General features: G+C 39.9%; 2 protein-coding genes and 1 long non-coding RNA gene across 3 annotated transcripts in view; 2 read left to right on the forward strand and 1 right to left on the reverse strand.

Moving 5' to 3' along the window:
• dnaaf5 (dynein axonemal assembly factor 5) overlaps positions 1 to 6,805 on the reverse strand; it is a 44,288-nt gene extending 37,483 nt beyond the window's left edge. The window contains exons 1-4 of the mRNA XM_088936636.1: positions 6,262 to 6,805; positions 4,655 to 4,839; positions 4,307 to 4,431; positions 3,199 to 3,317 (exon numbers count right to left, since the gene is read on the reverse strand). Coding sequence (XP_088792762.1) covers positions 3,199 to 3,317; positions 4,307 to 4,431; positions 4,655 to 4,839; positions 6,262 to 6,790 — 958 coding nt within the window. The 5' untranslated portion in view covers positions 6,791 to 6,805. The remainder of the gene's footprint in view (positions 1 to 3,198; positions 3,318 to 4,306; positions 4,432 to 4,654; positions 4,840 to 6,261) is intronic.
• LOC148818727 (uncharacterized) lies at positions 6,430 to 8,106 on the forward strand. The gene is made up of 3 exons (XR_016094414.1): positions 6,430 to 6,501; positions 7,744 to 7,823; positions 8,019 to 8,106. It is a non-coding gene; the product is annotated as an uncharacterized LOC148818727 (long non-coding RNA).
• Positions 8,107 to 9,218: 1,112 nt separating this feature from the next.
• The window catches only part of prkar1b (protein kinase, cAMP-dependent, regulatory, type I, beta), a 77,324-nt gene continuing 67,691 nt past the window's right edge, over positions 9,219 to 18,851 (forward strand). The window contains exons 1-3 of the mRNA XM_088936206.1: positions 9,219 to 9,531; positions 9,723 to 9,900; positions 10,821 to 11,046. Of these exons, the coding sequence (XP_088792332.1) occupies positions 10,876 to 11,046 (171 nt within the window). The 5' untranslated portion in view covers positions 9,219 to 9,531; positions 9,723 to 9,900; positions 10,821 to 10,875. The remainder of the gene's footprint in view (positions 9,532 to 9,722; positions 9,901 to 10,820; positions 11,047 to 18,851) is intronic.

Below are 18,851 nucleotides of genomic sequence, written 5' to 3' on the forward strand. Positions count from 1 at the left end.
AAGAGTTCTGAACTTTTAACAAATTCTTTTCTAAAAACATTTGACTCTTACTATAATAATAACTTCATCAAACAACTACACTGGACATGGTAATGCAAAACAGAATGGGCAGCCTCTGATTCTTACTCTGTCAGTTAATGTTTCAATCAACTCAGCAGAAGCTATTTTCCTGCTGCTTTATGAGGTCTGAGTCTGCAAACTGTAATGAACAAAAGCATACAAAAAAACATAAAAAGGGAAAACTTAAGCACAGACTACCTTGTCAGTGTTTCCCCACTACAAACAAAGTATTCAGCGAAAGAAGAGACAAATTCCACGATAACAAAAGGCACAGAGAAAATCAGTAAATCAAGAAACAATTCAGGGTAGTTCCTAAATCTTGGACAAAAGGACTTTTAAACATAATGATTTTAATTTATTACACCAACCCTCCTCATTTCTCTTTGGCAAGTGACATTATGGTTTAACAGAACTGACGCAAAGGAGTATAGCAAAAAAAAAAATCAAAGGTCAGGAGAAATGCAAACAGACATCTTGCACGAGTCATGCCACAACAAATCCTCCAAATCCTGCCTTAACAGAGAATTTAGACATATGGTTTTCCCACAGGACCTCTGATGGTAAAAGACTTCAACTGGTAACCACATATCTCTAGTTTGAAATTGGACTTCTACACCAGCCGCATACTACTTCCAGTTTGGATTACATTTAAAGCTGACCAGTCCCCTTGGTTTGTCATGCAAAACGCCTGTAGTTTGCTGGACAGTAGAACTACAGATAAAAGGTGAACAATCCTCTGTTCGACACCTCAGCTCTCCTGTTTGCGCTTTGGGCATGCATCATGCCGAGGAAAAGGCTGGATGTGGTTTGTATAATGGTTATGCTGCATTCTCTCTCCCATGCTCACATAAGCCTTGCGGTGCTGAGCTGCACTTGTCAGGAACTGGTCCTTCGTCCTGTGCTAGTAAAGGGGGTGCAGCAGCTGGCCAAAAACTGATTGACTATTGCCGACCGACTGCCAGTCAGGGGACATAAAAATGTTTTTCTGTACGTCTCAAACCACAGCATGGTCGAAAACAAAACACCGAGACATTTACTAGGGTGAAAAAGTAAGAGTCTCGGTTTTCTGCAAAGTTTTTTCCTACTCATTAAGCCTGACAATGTTATTAATAGGCTGCGGCAACAGGTTAGGAAGCACCAGCAGGTGCTGAGCTCCCTCAGCATTTCTGACAGCAGCACATTAGGGTGTTTAAATGTGTCACAGCCGGAAACACACAAATCAGAAAACTGCTGAGACTTGGTGTAATTATGCACATCAGCAGAGTTTAACTTTGACCTGCAGTCAGCACAAAGAGTGTCCTATAAGCTATTAATCTTACCTCGCCATTATAATAACAATGTTTAAGCAATGCGGTCATGTAAGGACTATTAATCAATGACAATTTAGTTGTAGTGTTATACACAAGGAGGGGGAAGGGTGTTTCAATTTCACCTTCAGGCATAAAATATAACCAACTTGCAGTGTTACAAGCACGAAGAAAAAAACACTACTGAGGAAGGTATGCCTTCAACATAGCATCAAATCCTAAGGTCTATTTTTGCATGATTTGTCTTCTCAAAGCATAAAAATATTATGGTGCAGCTGCAAATATATAAACTTTTTAATATATACAATCCAAATCATTTTATCTTTTTACTTCAGTTAATTCCATTACTTCAGGTAGATTAATACTAGAGGTCAGTAATCTAACCTTTCAGAATAGATTAAAGGACAAAAAATACATTATAAGTGGTCAGTTCAGAAAACACATTTCAGGTCAATCAAAATTGCTCTTTTTTTAACACCAACATCTTAAACTAAACTTGTGGATCATTTTCAGTTTAGAAACTACTCATGAAAATATCGTCATTCGTACCAGGCGTTAAGGATAGCTAGACTGGATTTTTGCATTGTTGCTGAGCATTCTAATCACCACTCAGTCCCATACAGACAAAGCAGAGCTGTGAAACTGTTGTGTAGTAGGAGGCATAGACTGGGCTTAAACCCTTCTTTGACTGGGAGGCACAAATAGGCAGAGTAAAAGAGGCTTGTGTAAAAGAGGTGAAGGGCCAGAGGCCAGCTCCAGTATATCATAGAGCTGACCACCCCCTCCATCTCTACTTCACAGAGTGAGTGGGAACCATCTTCTGCAAACCAGACCTCCAACACTTTGGGCCTAAGCCTTTAAAGACAGAAGCCTATCAGGCAATCGGGAGACCAAATCAAGATTTGGAAAAAGGGTCAATATTCTCATATTTGCGAAAATGAATATTATAAAGCGAAAGATTCGCTCTGGTTTAGCACCAGTTCAGGCAACAGATTTATCTGGAGCAGGGCCTTTTACTGGGTAAGAACTAGTATGAACAGCTTTACCTTTAACAGACTGAATCACTCTCTTTTGGATGCTACTGGGATCTGTTTATTATTGAAAGACACAGGTGGCTATAGTGTATATCGGTGCTGTAAATGTCTGGGACTAGGCACTTGCTCCAATTCTAAATAATAATCTATATGATTTGTCCATTAGTTTTTGTATAATGTTGGCTGTTCTTTTACTCTGAAACCATGCTGTGCCTGTGAAAAAGGAGCTATGTCCCACCACTTGACAATTACTTATTAGTGGGATGTTTTATTATTTAACCTCTACAAATCTGCTTGCTGGAAAACCTAGGGTCAGGGATCTATTTCTAAACTTTAGTTTTACTTACATTTACACATCCTTTATTTATTAAAAGTAACTTCTGAGCCATAGGAATAAGATCCCTATTACAATATGGCACGGTTACATTTCTGTGGTGCATTTAGGGTATAAAGGTGAATAAATGCATTCAGAACTTCCCTCTAGTATTTGCTAGGCAACACTTTGGAGCACACTGACAAACAAGTCTGAAGTCTGGAAGAAGGTATGAGAGATAAGATCTCAGTGTTATTTAGTAATAAATCATGTCCACAAAGGGCATGTCATCCACAACATATTTCTAAATACACTTCTGAACAGCTGAATAACAAATCCTACTCATCATGTAGAGATCTTAAATGCACTAATTGCATTACTTTTTAAAGTAAACCCACAACGACAACTTACATTTACATGTATCAAAGGTATCAAAGAGAGAAAGGTGACACTCCTAGCATTTATACTGGCAGAGATCCCTTACCTCCGGCTGGATACAGAGAGGGGTTCGAGGTCAAAAAGTCAAGCTTATCCTTCAAGTCGTCTTCATTCTCTTTTTGCCACTGGGAACCTGTCTCCTTCCAATAATCAAAAGCTAGATGCCTGGGAAACATCGTATGAAGGGATATATTGGTATTATATATACATTATATAGAATATATCCTTACAATTGTATCAATCACAATGTAACCATATATGAATTAGCCTTCATTTTTAATAACAAAACCCTTGAATGTTAGTAGTATTTCAGACCCAGAAAGAAAGTAAATATTAGGACAATTCTGGTTGGAAGTCACAGCTTGAACAGTAGATCTAAAGCAGCTGGACAGCCTACAGCAGGGTTGTCCAGTCTTGGTCCTGGAGGACTAGAGTTCTGTGGCTTTTAGTTACATATAAATGTACTGAATCCTTTCCTCTATTTGGATGGGAGTCACTTTTTTTTTTACCAGGCAAGAAAAAACGTGTAGAAAACAGGTTTTACCAAGTAACTGCACAAACAGAATGGAAATAGGGTAAAAAAAGTTATTAGAAGGCATTTATAGCCTAAAGGAATGTAGTCTGACAGGACTGCTGCATGGAATTTTGGAATATCTTTAGTAAATCGTTCCTGTCTTTCACCAAATGCATAGTTACTTTACCACATCCTGGTGAAGCAACCTTAAGGTAACACAAAGACATACAGTAAACAAAATGTACTGTAACTGGCCTCCACATCAGATCTCATTCTGGGTATACAACACTAATTAGGCCCACCTAATAAACAGGCAGAACAATGAAGGCTGCCGTAATGAGAAGTCACTGCTTTTTGTCTTCTTCCTGTAGAACACCAATATTCTTAATAATCAAACTGAGCTGTGCTCAGAAGGCAAAGCAAGTATATTTCATTATGGGGATTATTTAAAAGAAATCTATTGAAGACCTTTGCTCAGCAGTGTTAGGATGACAGTAAAATTCTGATTTAACAGATCATAAAAGGTGAATATCTGGGTCTGTTTTTCTTTGGACACTAAGACGGGTTGGAAGGGTTGTAGTTGCACTTGTAATCTTACTTTGGGCAGCATACAGTTTATGCATTTAAAAATATAATTTACCGTATTTCAGGAATCTCATCACTAAAGCTACTCAGAAGGAGTGGAATCAATTTGTGGAAATATGAGTATCTGTCCCGTAGATTCAAAAGCCAATTTCCCACCACTTTTGTAACAGCCTGTCGGACCTAAAGGAGAGGAAAAAGACAATCAGGTATTAAAGCATTTACTTTTCTAACACCAGGTCATTTTGTACTAAAGACAGCAAAGACACATAAAGAGCAGAAACAGAATGAATCAAACAGTATTAAGCCATAATTATTATTTCTAAGTAAAAAAGAAATAATAACACACTAATAACAATTTTAACATACTCCATAGGTGAATTAGAAATGTTATTTTATGATTTACCTGTGGTGCATTATCAAACAGTCGCTGGGCTAAGTGTGATAGCACATCATCCATGGACTTGCCTGTTCCATACTGGATCACTGAGCCTGTTGCTTCAATCACAGCCACTCGCACCTTAGAGTGCTGGTGTGAGATGGTTTGCATTAAAGGCTTCACAAGAGATTCAGACTGCATGTGAAAATGTTCTGGAAAAAAGGTCAATTTAAGCATCAGGCTGACGCATCACAAACAATAGAACAGATTTCTTTAGTACAGAAAAAGATACTCATGACTTTTTCATACTGCCCCCACATACAATGCACTACAGCAGTTGTAGTCAGCTGTGGAACCATGCAGAACCTGTGGACATCCTGTGGTGATGTCCTTTAACTGATCATACAGACTTTCATCTCATGTCAGAGATAAATATTTATGACGCACTTGGGAAGCGGCAATACTGAAATATTTATGGATGCTGTGAAATTCCAGGTAAAACATTTAGGGATTTATTTAATCTGTAAAAAATTATCAAAGCTTCCAAATTGTACATTACAAAATAGTGCATATTCACTTAATTCACTTAATGCAATTTGCACTTTGATCCAAATGTACCTAAATTGAGACTCCAATCAACTCCAGTGCAGAACAATGGGTCAAACTGCTCACTGATTACTAAATGGCTGGCAAATAGTCAAATTACAAAAAGAAGATTCCTGGGAAAAAAGCATTCATTCAAAATACATTATACACTTTATTAGATGGTATTAGGATCAATAAAACTGATCCTTTCTCTAAAACCTATTATGCATGTATAAACTGGTACTCTAAATTTGGGAATGCTATATCAAAACATTTTTTTTAATTGTTCTATTTAAGTGAAAGGTACAGACATAGAAACTAGACCAGGCATCACTACTAACAGTCAAGAGTTTGAACTTTAAGTGCAATTTTCACTTCAAGTGTGTGAACTCCGTTGCCTTGGTCCTATAATTTCCATAATAATAATAATTTTGTCACAAAACCCAAGTGTAGATAATTATTTCCTGAATGTACTGAATTTGATATGTTTTCTTTATTACTGCCTTCCCCGTACTAACAAAATACACCCCTGCGAAAACGTGACTTGAAAGCGATTTAACTAACACGTGTGAAAGCACGTCCCTGGGTCATTATCTTCAACACTGGAATATGCGTTTAAATGTCTAGCGCATTAAACTGTTGTGGCTGGTTTTAGGTTTAGTTAAAAAAAAAAACACTTCTTAAGCTGTTGAAACCCTGGAGGCAAACAAGACATTTACGAGACGGTTATCCCGTTGCTGTGCATCAGTCAGACACAAGCTGTGGGCTCGCCAGCCTGAAACCATGGAAACACAGACTCGTTTCAAGATGCTTTAGTGGCATGGCCAATGAATAAATCACTGTTGCCAAAGGAATACGAATACAATGAACATAAAATCTACAGACATTTACAGTATGGATCTCACAATCTCTGCCGCTGAATCAAACAAATAAAGATGATGGGTGGTCAGACATGCCATTGGAAAGCTTTTGTAATTTGCTCATTACAAGGCATATCGACCTTTAGCTGCACGTTTTTTAAAGCGTCAGGAGTTCCGCGAAGCAATTACCTGGCACAGACCGGGCAAAGCTCACTGTGCATTTACAGCTTTCCTTCTTCACCTCTGGGAAAGGGTCGACGATGGTTTTCTGAAGGATTGTCACCACGTCGTCGAGGTAGGGAGCTAGCCGTCTCCCGCACACCTCCACAGTCAGAGTCAGCACCTCCAGCAGGGACAGCCGTAACTCTTCCGAGGGCTCCAAAATCTCGCAGCCGCCCAGGCGCTGGGCGACAGCGGGGATGAGATAGGGTAAGCTCTCCTCCGGTTTGGGCACACACTTGATGAAGTCACCGATCATGCTGATAGCACATTCCCTGCATCTCTCCATGGGGTCTGACAGGCACTTCAAGAGAGGCTTGAGCAGGCAGTCAAACACCTCCTGGAGCACACCGCTGGAAAGCCTTTTGTCGAAGGTTTCTGCTCGAATCGACTCCAGCGCTCTCTTTCTGGTGTGTTTATTTGCTTCGTTCAAGCAGTTTAAATGTCGGGCTATAGTTTGCATTACTTCAGCTGCAGCACGCTCGTCCCCGGCCGCCATTGCTGCCGTTGCTCCGTCGTTATGGCAACCGTAGGCGTTCCGACAAACACTGATCGGTTTACGGCATATTCAATTGAGCAAACTTTATTAGTTTCCCCATTCACTGCAGTCGTAAATTCCTTCCCTCTCCGTGGGGATGGCCCAACCAAAGATGCTACTAAGATGCTACTCAAGCCAAAATATGCATTTATATAAGAGACGGAATGTTTTTTTATTCGGTCACTTTAAGAGCTTTTTACTGCCTTTTTTCCCCCCACAGCAGCAGGTCTGCCTGTCGTTGTGGCTTCAGTTTCGGCACTACATGAGAGTGATTTAATTCCAGAATATTCTCACTTATGGAACAGATTATCACAAAATAAAAATAAAACGTTGTTTGCATATATCATTTCTTTTCACACTCGTGAATCATGTTCCAACATTTTGGAAAATGTATTATTTAAGGGTATGAGAAACATTCTATCTCTTAACTAAGGTGAATTACAATTATACTATACTGACAGCCTATCAGTATATGATATGAAACATGTCAGGCACCGCGTAGCGGCAATGCTTTTCGTGCTTTGCCTGCACATGACTGGAGTCTCACCTAGGCTCTTGTCCCAGTTTCTGCCCTACATCCGCCGGGTTCGGCTCCAGTTCACTGCGACCTCCGAGATAAACCGGTGACGGAAAATGTGTGAACGGGTGCATACTGTACATACTTTGCTTTGACGGGTGACCCCATGATTCGCAATAGTGATCCTGGATTGGGATGTTCATTTTCAGGACAGATGTCCCAAAATCATGTGTGCAACCAAGGCACTGCAAAAGGGTTTCTTAAAAATAATAAATGCATGAGAGCAAGAAATAAGGGATGAATTGTTTGCGGAACGCCTCCGTGTGTGTGTGACTTCTTGCTGGGTAAGCAGGTGTCTTTCTAATTTTGAGCACTTCCACTGTTTTCTTCCTCCCAGGGATGTTGAAAGAATAGAAGGGATTCTGGCCTGGAGGCAGACTTCCTCCCGGAATTCTGGATGGAATCCATCTTCCTCAGGTGATTCCACAGTGTTGGCCTCAAGGCCTCAACATGACAAATTCGTGGGTTATGAAGTACACACAGAAGGATGTGACTCACAACATTTTTCAAACTGTAGTTTTAATGGTAACCCAATGCACGTCCTCGTTTACAGTTAAACTGTAATTATTATTCTCCTAGCTTTTAAGTAAAAATGATTCTTATCTTTCACAGATTGAATAAGGAATAGGTTTTTTCCATGTTGAAATGAGAAGAAAGAAAACACAACGTTTCAGCCGTGGAACCAGATGGAATATGTATCTTATACTCATCTGATCCTGATCCTAGTCCAGGCTTACCCAGAAATTGCACCATAAGCAATGAGAAATTCAAATTGTTCAGAATTTAAACAACAGGTTAACAAAGGCCCTTCAAAGAACATTTGGGAAGACTACATGCTTATCAGCTACATGAGTTTGTGGCCTGAAAACCAAAGAGAAGACTTAAGAATCAGCAGGATCACATAGCAACATTTGTAACACTTTACTGCCTGTAATCTGAAAATGTTGTATAGTGCCTAGTATATATTGAACAAGAAGGTCTTTTTTTCTATAGTGCCTATCATATAATAAGAAGTTTAAGAATTTCTTAAAATGCCCCTTGGGGATGAATAAAGTATTTGAATTGAATTGAAGTGACGGTTTGGTATTTATTGTTGGTCTGTACAAAAACAGGTGATGGTATTATTCTATTTTCAACAGCAAGGTGTACAATATTTAGGAAACTGACTGGTACATTTAGTTCAGGGTTTGTTTGTTTTTTTTCTACATGATAATGACTCTAAACAAACAACCAGTCTCATCCAGAACTGCTTACACCAGGTTTTTGACTTCACATAGGTCCACAGCCACATTATCTTAGACCTATCAATAAGCTAATTTGGTATTTGAATAAGTAGAAATAGATGCTCAAGCTGTACACATATCAGCACTGTTGGCCAGCTAATTGCAGGAATGGTTTTAAAATTCAGCTTCTTTTTAATAGACTTCCTATGTATTTACAGTTTGCCAGGTACAGGTATGTAATTTATGATCTTGAGACCTTGGCCTGCTGTGTATGCTTTAGCGAAGCCACTGCTTGACAAACAAGCCATTCTTGTCTTTGGACGCAGAAGATCATTTTCTGATCTTATGTTTTATAATATGCAAATGTCACTGGGTATCGATGCTGGAGTTACTAACCATCATTCCACCCCTTTCATACATCTCAAGATTACGGTTTTCACTGCAAACTAACTCACGCAGTTCACTTCATGCTGGACAGGATGGGAAACCCCACAGTAAAATCGGGAAGCAGCTATGGAATACACTGGTGGATTAAGGTTTTGTTGCGTCACTGAGCTATGTTGGAGTTAGTTCATCTTACAAATAGGTTCAGAATACAGTATCCTGATATCCAGTATACAATATGTCCGCTGAAAACAATGTAGATTTTGGACTCGTTGGAAGGTTTATGCACAATTTCTGGTAGTTGAATCTTCCTGACACAAAGGGAAAGGTTTATGCAAATAAACTGTCGTTTATTCCTGAAGGTCACATGCATTCAGCGTTGCCATGTGACTTGGACTGTGAGAATGGGTTATAACAGATGCGTTGCTGTCAAAGAAAACGCAACACGCCTACGATTTGTTCAGCACCTGTCCGCTTTAGAAGGAGCTGTGACTTCTCAGAGGCGCAACGCTAGCCAGGTACAGTATATCCTACCGAGAGGCTCCGTTCTTTGCATCCGCACATCCACTACATGGAAAAGCATCACACACAAGAACCACTGTCTGACGCCCTGTTGGAGGGAAGAAAATATCTATATACCGTATATATTTATTAAAAAATAAGCATTGCAGTTACACTATCAGGTAACGCAGCAAAATCTCCCTCCAAGCCACAAATCCCTCGCCGGAGATGCCTGACTTCAGAAAGCAGCTTTGCGCTAGAAATAAGCGAGCCTGATTGACGTCACTGAAACCGACGCACAGCGACCTGAGACCACAGCAGCAGCAACAGCAGCAGCAGCAGCAACAGCCAATTACACTGGCAGGCACTATCTCCGGGAAATAACGGTAAGGCGGCGATAAACTAGAATTTAGGATTGTAGGTGTCCACGGCTCACAAATGCATTTTTTTTCCTGCGGTCATCTCCTTTTTCTCGGTGCGCCTAGCATGACATCCCTGCCTGACGGAGGAGCGTAGAAATACTATTTCAAATAGGGGTTTTGCGGCTGGCCTGTGTGAAATCACAAGAGTGATGCTTCGCTACTTCTGCGATCATGACAGATAACACAGAACAACAACAGCAACCGTCGCCCTGCACATCATACGTGTGCTCGCTTAGCATTATTTATTAAAAAAACAAATCCCCGAAGCCTCCGTTCGCATGACATCTCGAATAAGTTTTCGTTATTTTCATGATAAATGATTATTTTTATTTGCTTCGATTTTCATCCCCGCGACGGTGATGCCCTGTTCCCTTGACACATCGGAAGTTAGCAAGGTTACAGAGCAAATAAATGGCTTGTTGATGCAGAGAATAGATAGAAGATAGCTCAACTGTTTAACTCACAGGAGTACTGTGATTACTGAATTGCTCAGGCATACCTCGTCTCTCCCCTCCTCAGAAAAGCCAGATCTTCCTTTTTTTCCCGAAAGAAATTCCTAATACTTGCACAAATAGTTCCTTGGGTATGTATGAGGATGTTATTTGTAGACGTAAATGTATGTACGCGCTTGTGTTTTGCTTGGGAAACAAAACATTTCAATTTGAATTGGTGTGATGATTTAAACGGGTGAATACTTTGTAATGTTCTGTAACACAAACGAGTATTTGTAACATTTTCACCGAGGTTTCGTTTTTAGGAGGGTGTCGAGAAAAGAAAGCACTTTTAATGAGAAGCAACCAATTAAAACCAATTAAATTATAATTTAAGCATGCGCACCATTTAAAGACCCTCTGATTTTGTTTCTCCACTCGTTTCTTTGGCAGAGCCTCCAGTGATACTAGAAACAGAGGTATTTTCTTTCCCCGCTGCAAAGATAAGATGGCTTCCTCTTCAAATATTGAAGAAGACGAGAGTCTGAAAGGATGTGAACTTTTTGTGCAGAAACACAACATCCAGCAGATCTTGAAAGAGTGCATTGTGAATCTCTGCATAGCAAAGCCAGAACGACCCATGAAATTCCTCAGAGAACATTTTGAAAAGCTGGAAAAGGTTAGTATAAGTGTGAATGATCTGTTTATGCCGAGTGACTTCAAGTCAGGGGTGTGATGGAGTAATTCCATATTAATAACAACCAACTTATCTCAATTGCAATCCTTAAATACGTTTAATTTATGAATTTATACTGAATATCAAAATAGTGTATCCTGTGATGGAATTAGTAAAAAAAAAGTCTGTATTTTTATGTTTTAAAATTTTTAATAAATAGACTTTTTTTAATATATACTCAACAGGTAAACGAGCTACATTGCAGTTACAGTGATTGTTTTCCCAATACCATTTATTGCCACACGAAACGAGAATTTATTTCATGAGAACGGATGGGTTAATGCTAAGGTTTGCAGGTTAAGTGGTGAAAAAAATAATCACAGATTCTTTGCTGGAGACCTCATGCTTTGCCTGTCGTGATCTGGTAAAGATGGCGGATTAGCTCAATACACACAGCCTCATATGTACAGTGAACGCACTGTTTCTAGAACAACACTTTGTCAAAACTTCACATAATTACAGACACATTATACATGAACTGGGCGAATTGTACATAGAAAAGTAGATGGATATTAAGTGAGAGTACTTGATAGTAGTTCTGAGAGTGGTAAATGGAAGTGGCTAGGAAGACAGACATCGAAGAGCCCAGTAGAAGTGGCTGCAGGCAAACCTGTCTGTGCACTGATGGACCTGGGCAGCTGCACTCTTCCCCTGGAGAAGAAATACCAGCTTCAATCACGACGTGATATATTCATCACGGAATTAATATTTCATGGGCCTCTATACCAGTCCCCTGCATATCGAGTGTTCTGCTGTAGGAAGTTATTGTAAATCCACAATGTGCTATGAAGACAATGCACCTGGACGTTCTACAACAAAAATAATGCCAAAAATTATTAATAATAATTGCCTAAATGGTGCTTATTAAAAGATACTGAGTATCTGCTTGTTGACAGTTAGCCATTGAATGAATTACAGAGGTATATATCAGCACGATGTATTAAAAGCTGTACAGGGAGCTCATGAGTGACTCGGCCTCACAGGACCAAGCCTGGGCCATTTCACCAGCTGACTCACTGGGCCCTTATCTACCGAGGGGAGAGCTGGGATTAGTCAGCAGGGTTGTCTTGGCTCCTGTCGACGCAGAGACCCCTGCAACCTCCCGGGCGATTACAGGCTGTATTGTCTTCGGTGAGGGGTGCGCTGCTCTTCCAGTCGGCGACGGATGAACTGCGTGGGGCCGTGTAGTTTTGTGAGGTGTCCAAAGACGAGGGGTTGAAAATTGGGCAAGTCGGAGGAGTCTACCTGCACTTCCTGATTCTCCCCTGTGTGCGGTTGCAGGGTTCATAGGTTGTGTGCACATGGAACACATTGTGTTTACAAATCGGCTGGGTTGATAACACTAGATAATTGATCATTCTTTTTTAAATAAACTATTTTAATCCTTGTCCTGATATTCCATTTCTTCCATATGAAATATTCTCTGGGTACACTCCTTGATGCTCTGTTCTCCTGGTTGGCCTCGGCTTTTGCCTTTTTGACCAAAATTAACGGTTTCAGCAAATCCAATTCTGAACGGACTTACCGCGGGTCACTACAGTGATATCAAACTGAGAAAATTGCCCCCCTAACACCCTACCCTCCTGATTTGCTCCACCGGTAAAGGTGCTCTCCAGAGTGTGTGGTGAGTTCTCTGTTCCACACGTCAGGGGTTCAAGCCTGTGTCATTTCACAAGCGGGAGGGACAGTGTGGGAAAAGTCAGTCAAGGCTCTCTGTGTAAACACAGGAACTCCTGAAGCCCCCCCCCCCCCCCAGACACTTGTAAGTGTGCAGTGCTGTTGCAGATCTTTAATGAAATACAACGTACCCTTGTTATCACCTCACACTGGCCATCTCCCAGAGCAAAGTTAAGTAGGGATGCATTTTTCACTCTTCCTGTCAAGCTTATACAGCATCACTTTGCAATGGTGTTGAGTAAGGGTGCCTGGCTAGACCAGTGTGTCAGTCTCAGTGCCTGTTGTTCTTTCTGTTTATGTAATTTAGCATTACACATATCCAAAGCACAAGAAAGACGTTCTAGCATTTCTGCTCATTTTCACGGAGTGAAGGTGTGTATGGTAATGAGTTTACCCACGATAGAAACTAAAGGCCCCGTGTAGGCCAGACACTTCTGATTAACAGACGTGGGAAAGAACAAAATGTCGCAAGTTGAAATATTTCTTTTGACAGTCTGTGACGTCTTTTAGCGCCCCAAATATAGCCTTCTGGCAAATCTTAAAAGCAGAGGTCAGTTTTGATCTGTCTCGCAGTAAATGTCCTGGGCCTGATCACTGTTAAAAAGCCTTTTCGATAGCTAAGACAGTGTTTGCCTTGTAATTATGCGCTGTGGTTGGGGCACACTTTGTGTGACATGGACAAAAAAAAAGAAAGAAAGTGAGAAAGGGGAATGATCAAATAGCTGCATGTTGTCTTGCTTGACAGTAGGAGTAGAAGTCTTTGAATTATAAATGGACCTTCCCTGAACCTTTCCGGAGACTGGAAGATTAAAAATACATGCCTCAAAATCTGCAAAACAGAAGAAAGTTCTGTGGTGTGCTCATCTTTTGGTTAATGGTTTTCCTTGTGAAATACTAAACCGTCTTTCTCATTTCTGTCTTCAGTTGTGGTCTGATTCTGAACTCTTCTATATTGCATGTGATTAGCTAACAGATAATATTGGGTTTTGTTTGCTATGGAATGCAGTGCCCACAGGCAGTTCCAGTTCTTGCTGTGTCCTCACAGTGTTGTCTGCACATCTTTTCCACTACTTACATTTTTTGATCCGCATGAATACTGAATCATTCAGGAAGAGAGGGTCCATAATGGCTCAGGCCACCCACCAAGCTCGTGATAACTAAACCTTGCAAAAACCATTTCCTACAATGTCGTGATCAGAAGTGATAAGATGGTTTAGCAGTGTTCTCTTTTTGTGTCATAAATTAGGGTGTAATAAGGTCTTTATTTAACTTTGCAGTCAGTGTTCTGTAACATAGAAATAAGCAAGATAGGGCAGTAAGGTCAGACATTAATTTTCCCAGAAAATTAAAATAAAAGTATAAACTTCTATCAGTCATTTCCCTATCCATCTGACCTTTTAGGCTTTAGAAAAGAGATAGTGCATATTGACTGACTTGTGATTTACATTACAGAAGTCTCCTCATGATTTAACTGACAGTCTGCCTTTCTTTCCTCTCTTTGAGGTCTATTTGAAGTGCTTTAACAGGAAATCTCCTGGTCTGGAGGTTTTTTTGTTGTTATTTTGTGGTGTTTATTTAGTTCTGGGATGCTGGGCAAAGAAAGAGCTCCAGTAGCATTGGTTCTTCCAGTGACAGGTCAGAAGGCGTGCATGTTACTTGCAATACTGCTGCAGCAATTGCTTTTGCGAGGAGGTCAGAAGTTGTCACACCCAAGGGCGAACTGTTTTTGGGGCGCCTCACTTTTTTTGGACTGTGATGACCTGTGGGAATCTGTCTGCCTTTCCTTTGACATGCAAGCCGTGCTGTTTCAGCTCCCTGCTGGCAGTCTGTAAAGTCACAGTCAGCCTGAAGGCCCATCGTGGGGAGTTTGTGCTTGTGATTTCGCACTCTGTGTAGGAGTGCGGTGACAAACCAGGTTTAATAGCAATTAGCACTTCTGTTCTCTCTTCAAGATGCCACTGTAAGATATTTCGCTGAGGCTAGGGGTGCACATAGTTGTTCTTCCCCATACTGATTCCAGAACACCAACATGTTTTTTGGAATGTGGGGACCATTGTCCATATTGCCCCCATTAAAACAGATTTATGGCTTCCTGTTCTTTTTGTAAAACCTCCGTCAAGATACATAACAAGACAAAGGCGAATGAGCTAATAGAAGTTAGGATGAAAATGAGTGTCCAGTTCTGGTGATGTAGCCAATGATAAAGATAGCTGTGGTAATGGCTGAAACTCAGATTAATATCTCAGAATTGGAAAGCTAAAATTCTCCACTCAGTAATTTATTATTTTTACTTTAGGAGCTTGTGGGAAAGACATAAATTATTATAAGTAACTGTAAATGAGATAAAAAAAACACATTCAGCATGACTGAAACTACCATGGTAACTACTGGTCGCTGTTATATAATTTGAAAAATGTGAGTGAAATGTGAATGATAAGGCTCTTATAAAAGAAGATGTTTCAGATACTGTCTGTAAAGTGTCTTGACCCTTGTGGCTTGAAATGTTGCATTTGACATCATAATTTTGTATTCGTATAGTTCTTTATTTTTTCCTGTGCATAATGTCCTTTGGAATTAAAGTAATCTTCTTTGCTTCCAATACCATAGCTAGTGATCTCTTTAATTCGTGGAAATGCCATGTAAGTGGTTTCCATGTCTTGTGTGTTTTAATTACAGTTAAAATAGTTTAAAAAAACATAACAGCATTTTCTCAATCTGAATTTCACAAACCAGGTATTACGGTTAGACAAATGCAGCTTATAAGGCACTATATATTATGGCAAGCCAGGCCAGGATAAATCGAGAACTGCTTATGTCCTGTTTCTAAGTATTGAATCTTAATCCTATTTCTTTAATGTCAAAATAAAAGAACTGAAGATTCAATAGATGCATTTTACATAATATACAGCTTCAATTCTTTTTATTATTTGAAGAACAATGACTATTTCAGTGTTGAGTTATAATGCAACATTGCTTTCTTATTCATGCACTGTTTTTGAGAATTACTGAAGTTTACCATCTTCATCTTAACGGTGACAAGAAGGGACAAAAGGATTATAGTTAATCTTTTAAAGCTGTTTATTTGATAGTAGGAGCTTTTTAGCAGACTCATTCATCGCAGCACAATGCTGATATGATTTCTAGTTATTTCACTGATTTGAGATGCAGGGTATGCTTACATATTTCTGCAACATTTCCCATTTCAGTGTTGATGGTTAGTTTCTGCAGTTGAGAATGACAACACAAAAGTCTTGCAAGCTCCCTGACTGCTTTTAGTCATATCTTGTTCATCAAAAGAAACTTATCGCTGCTTTCAAGTACACGTTTAGAAAAATGAAACATTTTAGTTTATTAATTTAAAATTTTTAATAATGCATAAGAATTTGATTGGTGATAAATTTTGATGAGCAAGGATTTAATTTGACTGGCGCACTATCAAACCCAGTGAAATTTAAGAACGAAAATGCAGGAAGCAACCAAAATGTCTTGGTTATCAAGAAAGCAATGCCTGTATGTTAGAAATTTTGCAGGCCTGACAAGGTCACTTCAGATGAAAACCGTCAGCATTGGAGTCAAGTCCTGTAAGTTTTTGTATTGACCACTCTGATGGACACCAGCCAATGTGCCAGATATTCAGAACAATACTCTTTAATTCTTGTGCACAAGAGATCGGTGGATGAGAGGTGTTTAGTACAGAACTCCATTTGGAGTGATTGAGGGCAACTTTACACACCGCCACACTGATCGGGTCCTGGAACACCCTGCCCTTTCTGTGGGCATCTCCAGGATGACCAGGAAGACAACACATGTCCTCGTGTTGATCATGTAACGGAGGCTTTCTTGGGCAATCAGGTGCACTGCGGGATGATGTGAGTGTGGGCACAAGAGAAAAGGGACAGAGACTCCCAGGAAAGCATCTGCAACCTGCAGCAAAGCGTCTGTCACAGATATACAGCTGGTGTTGCTTCCAGTGGTGACACTCTACTGCACTGGGACTTTGACAGTAGACCCCCTCTCGATTAGTCCTGTAGATGACATGTCAGTCTGTTCTATAATGTCAGTGCACCTAGTAGGTGAGATTTGGTCATTTTTCTGATAACATTCTCATGATTATGTTGCATTTTCTAAATGATAAGTTATTTCGATACTCAGTATATCATAAAGCTACTAAATCAATTAAAACTGAATTTTTTTTGTAGGTCTTTAACTACTTCAGTTATTATATTTTAATCTGCATTATTAAGATTTTTTTTGTTTGCTGTCTATGCTTTTGTAAATGTAGTTTAAACTATGTGAAAACATCTGTTAACTATGCATTTTTATTTTATTCGACCTCTGATGAAGTGGCGATTTTTGAACGTACGGGTTTATAATATTACAGTCAAGGCTCTGTAACATTGCGGGGTTCATAGAAATAAATGCATGCGTGAGCCATTGCAGATATCAGAAGCTTCCATGACATTTTAATGAGATCCCAGCAGGACTGTCGGGATCGAACGAATGTGCTTTTTCTGTGCTTGAAGTCTTTGATGAAGAAGAATGTTCAGAATAGAGTCTCTTGTACAAATAATCTGGTGAAGGTCAGTTGCCTGTTTTTTTTATCTATATGAGGAAACAGCAGTATGAATATGTCCATTTTTATAACACAGAGGCCTGAGCTCAAAAAGTAGGACTGTACAGTATGTTACATCTTAGGTAGTACTGAGCCAGTCGTGTATTTTTTTCCATATTTAACTTATTCTCATTGATCTCTGGCTGTAACCCAAGAGACAGAGTATGACAGGATAGAATCGCTACTAGACAGAAGAGCTTTGCTGGAATTTTCCTCTCCTCTTTTTATAATCAATGTGTTTCCATGCTGATCTGTTAATTTCAGATTCTGTTTAATCCCTTTCATGTGAGACTAACAACACAAGACCGTCAGAATTACTCATAACCTTTGACGAATTATAATGAACTTTTTTCACTGCTAAAATAGGAGGCTTTCTGAAATGAGTGCAAAAAACGTAGGAAAAGTGAACTTTTATCTTTTTAGAAGAGGAGCTGTTGCTGATTGTGAAGATTTCATTGCATTCATCCATCCATTTTTTAACCAGATTTTCCATTCAGGGTCGTGGGGGATAGGGGTACACTCTGCACAGCACGCATTCTGTCACAGGACACAACGCTAATCACAGACACGCACACACTCACACCGAATTTTCCCAGGAAACAGTTATTGGACTGTAAGAGGAGACTGGAGCACCCAGAGGAAACCCCACAAACACGACCAGAACATGCAAACTCCACATTGATAGTACCCGACGTCTGGAAGTGAGTCTAGGGCCCCTGTGATATTGAACCATTTTCCTCCCTGAAACTGTAACTCAGCTTGGGTAACTGCTGCAATCTCTGCAACAGCACCAGGGGAACTGACTCTCTGTGCACATTTCCAACAAGCTCAGATCATGGCAGGTACTCACACAGTGTGCTCCAGTCTGTCAGGTTCTGTACGATCTGTAATCTGCTTCATAAATAATACCTGCTCTTTTGTTGTGATTATCAGAGGTGTGAAACGAAATTGCAGAAGTTCTATCTGTCTTACCTTTGTTTATGATTTATTCTTTTAAGTATATCAAGAATTTTATTTGGACCATTCTGAGGGGCAGAGCAGTTAAGTTTAATCCAATGCAGATGACTTTGGTGTCTATTTCCATCAAGATAATTTCTTTAAAAATGCTGAAAATACCATATACTAAACTTGTGGAGCACTTTTGGGTTTTGGATGGGTATCAGAGCAGTCAGTAGCCATATGTGACAAAATCAGCACATCTTGGGCTCATGTTTAATTTCCTTTTCATTTTGTTTGCGGCTTCATCTGTTGCAGATATCCTGATCTGGAAAATGTATCCTGTGGTGTATTTCCATATCTGTGTCTGTGTCTACAGATCAGCCCACACACCCAGACACCCAGTCAGGCCCTTTTATGTGTTAGCAAGCATGTTCATGAGCTAAACCATCTGGGATTACAGTATCTTCAGTGATTCTGAAAGCAGTTGAGTTCTGTTGAATCTGTTGCGTTAACAGGGCCA

Source organism: Atractosteus spatula, chromosome 18 (assembly GCF_055471065.1).
Source record: "Atractosteus spatula isolate fAtrSpa1 chromosome 18, fAtrSpa1.hap1, whole genome shotgun sequence".
Lineage (NCBI taxonomy): Eukaryota > Metazoa > Chordata > Actinopteri > Semionotiformes > Lepisosteidae > Atractosteus > Atractosteus spatula.